Below are 1726 nucleotides of genomic sequence, written 5' to 3'. Positions count from 1 at the left end.
TGTGTGTCTGTGTGTGTGTATGAGTTCTTGGGGAGCCCGGTGCCTGCCAGATGGGTAGAGCGGCCAGATGGGTGCAGGTACAGTCTGCAAACAGGTCCAAGTATTGCATTACAGGTCAAACACACACCACACACACACACACACACACACACACACACACAAAGTGCAAGACTTACCCGTGGAGCAGCAGACGTACACTCGTAGTCTCAGACAACTGCGGCCATGATGATGGGTGGGCGTGGCTGTAAAAACATTAAACGCACAATAGATGAACATCATGGTGTGTTCATGTGCGTTTATTCATTCCTAAAATGTGGTCTTGACATGAAGAACTGACCAAAGTTGGGTTTTGCTGCTTCAAATGTGATAAAAGTTTGGTCTGTCTGTGTGCTGATAAGATGGTATTTATTACAGCACTAATAATCCAGGAGAACATATCAGAAGTAATGAACTAATCCAAACCACTGGATCAGCGCTGATACTGACCTTATTAAACAGAATGGGTATTAGCCAGACATCACGGTTCCACATTTTAAACATAAAATAAAACTTGAAAAAAAAAATTCTACAATTTGCACAACCCTGTGACATATACAGACATTGTTTGTGACTTACAACCGTATTTGCTAACTGTATTATTCATATCACTGCAGAGTGAAATGAGCAGCCTGTGTATGAGGAGGCAAACACCATTAGTTCTAGTGGTAATCTTCTACCAAAAACAGTGGCTGTGGCATAAAAGGTGTTTTTATTGCAAGTTAGCACAGAATTTGGATTGCAAGACTGTAAGAGAGGTGGTCTGAAAATGTTTTGTTGACACATAATTTTTATCTCCTTCTTTATGCCTCACCAAACCCCTACATGAAAAACATAATAAACACTAATGTAGGTTTATCTGTTCAGTGACAACTACTTGTTGTCTAAAGGGATTGTTACACACACGGAACAGTTCAGCTAAATAAATTCTCAAATGTGATAGTAACTCTAGACACTTAACGTAGAATGCTTTGGGCACTTTTGCTTATAACCAAACTGTGGCTGCAAACCATCGTTAGCACTCACATGAGGGGACACCAGCATATTTAATTTAACTGAAAACAATTAACTGGCAGTCCAATCAATGTGTCAGGGTTCTATGATACACCTGACCTGTATGTGTTTGGACTGTGGGAGAAAAAGCGGACCACACGTACGACCACAGAGATACAGGATGAACATAAAAAAAACACCAAACGTTTGACCTTGTAGCTGTGAGGCAACATTTGGTACGATATGTGAAAATATGTCCTCCTCTCTTATTTTATTTAAAAGGTCCAGCGTGTAACATTTAGGAGGATTTATTCGCAAGTATGTTTTCATTAGTGTGTAAAAGGAAAATAATTATCTACAGATGATGTCTGTGGCCTTCCACGGAGGCCGCCATGTTGAACCATATTTGTACAGTAGCCCAGAACGGACAAACCAAACACTGGCTCTAGATGGGGCTGATTGGCCATTTATCTGGCATTTGGGGCCTTTCGTGCTGGAAGGAGATGGTGAAGTGAGGCCTACTAACCTTCTGCATCTACACTGCTAGATGCCACTAGATCCTACACACTAGACCTTTAAGTATATGTTGTATTTATAAGTATAATGTCCTTTTTCACAGAAGACATTTTGTCCTGTCACAGTAGGAAAAGCACAGGTGGAAATAATAAAGCCAATGATGGGTGAATTCCATTTAGCT

At 40.7% G+C, this 1726-nt stretch overlaps 1 protein-coding gene across 1 annotated transcript in view; it reads right to left on the bottom strand.

Annotated features, from left to right (window-relative positions):
* The window catches only part of efna3b (ephrin-A3b), a 55010-nt gene that overhangs the window by 7180 nt on the left and 46104 nt on the right, over positions 1 to 1726 (bottom strand). The window contains 1 exon segment of the mRNA XM_035672754.1: positions 177 to 242. Coding sequence (XP_035528647.1) covers positions 177 to 242 — 66 coding nt within the window.

The sequence above is a fragment of the Morone saxatilis genome, unplaced genomic scaffold (genome assembly GCF_004916995.1).
Source record: "Morone saxatilis isolate NCDOM2014 unplaced genomic scaffold, NCSU_SB_2.0 Contig24, whole genome shotgun sequence".
NCBI classification, from domain to species: Eukaryota; Metazoa; Chordata; class Actinopteri; family Moronidae; genus Morone; species Morone saxatilis.
This window is presented reverse-complemented; position numbering and strand designations above follow the sequence as displayed.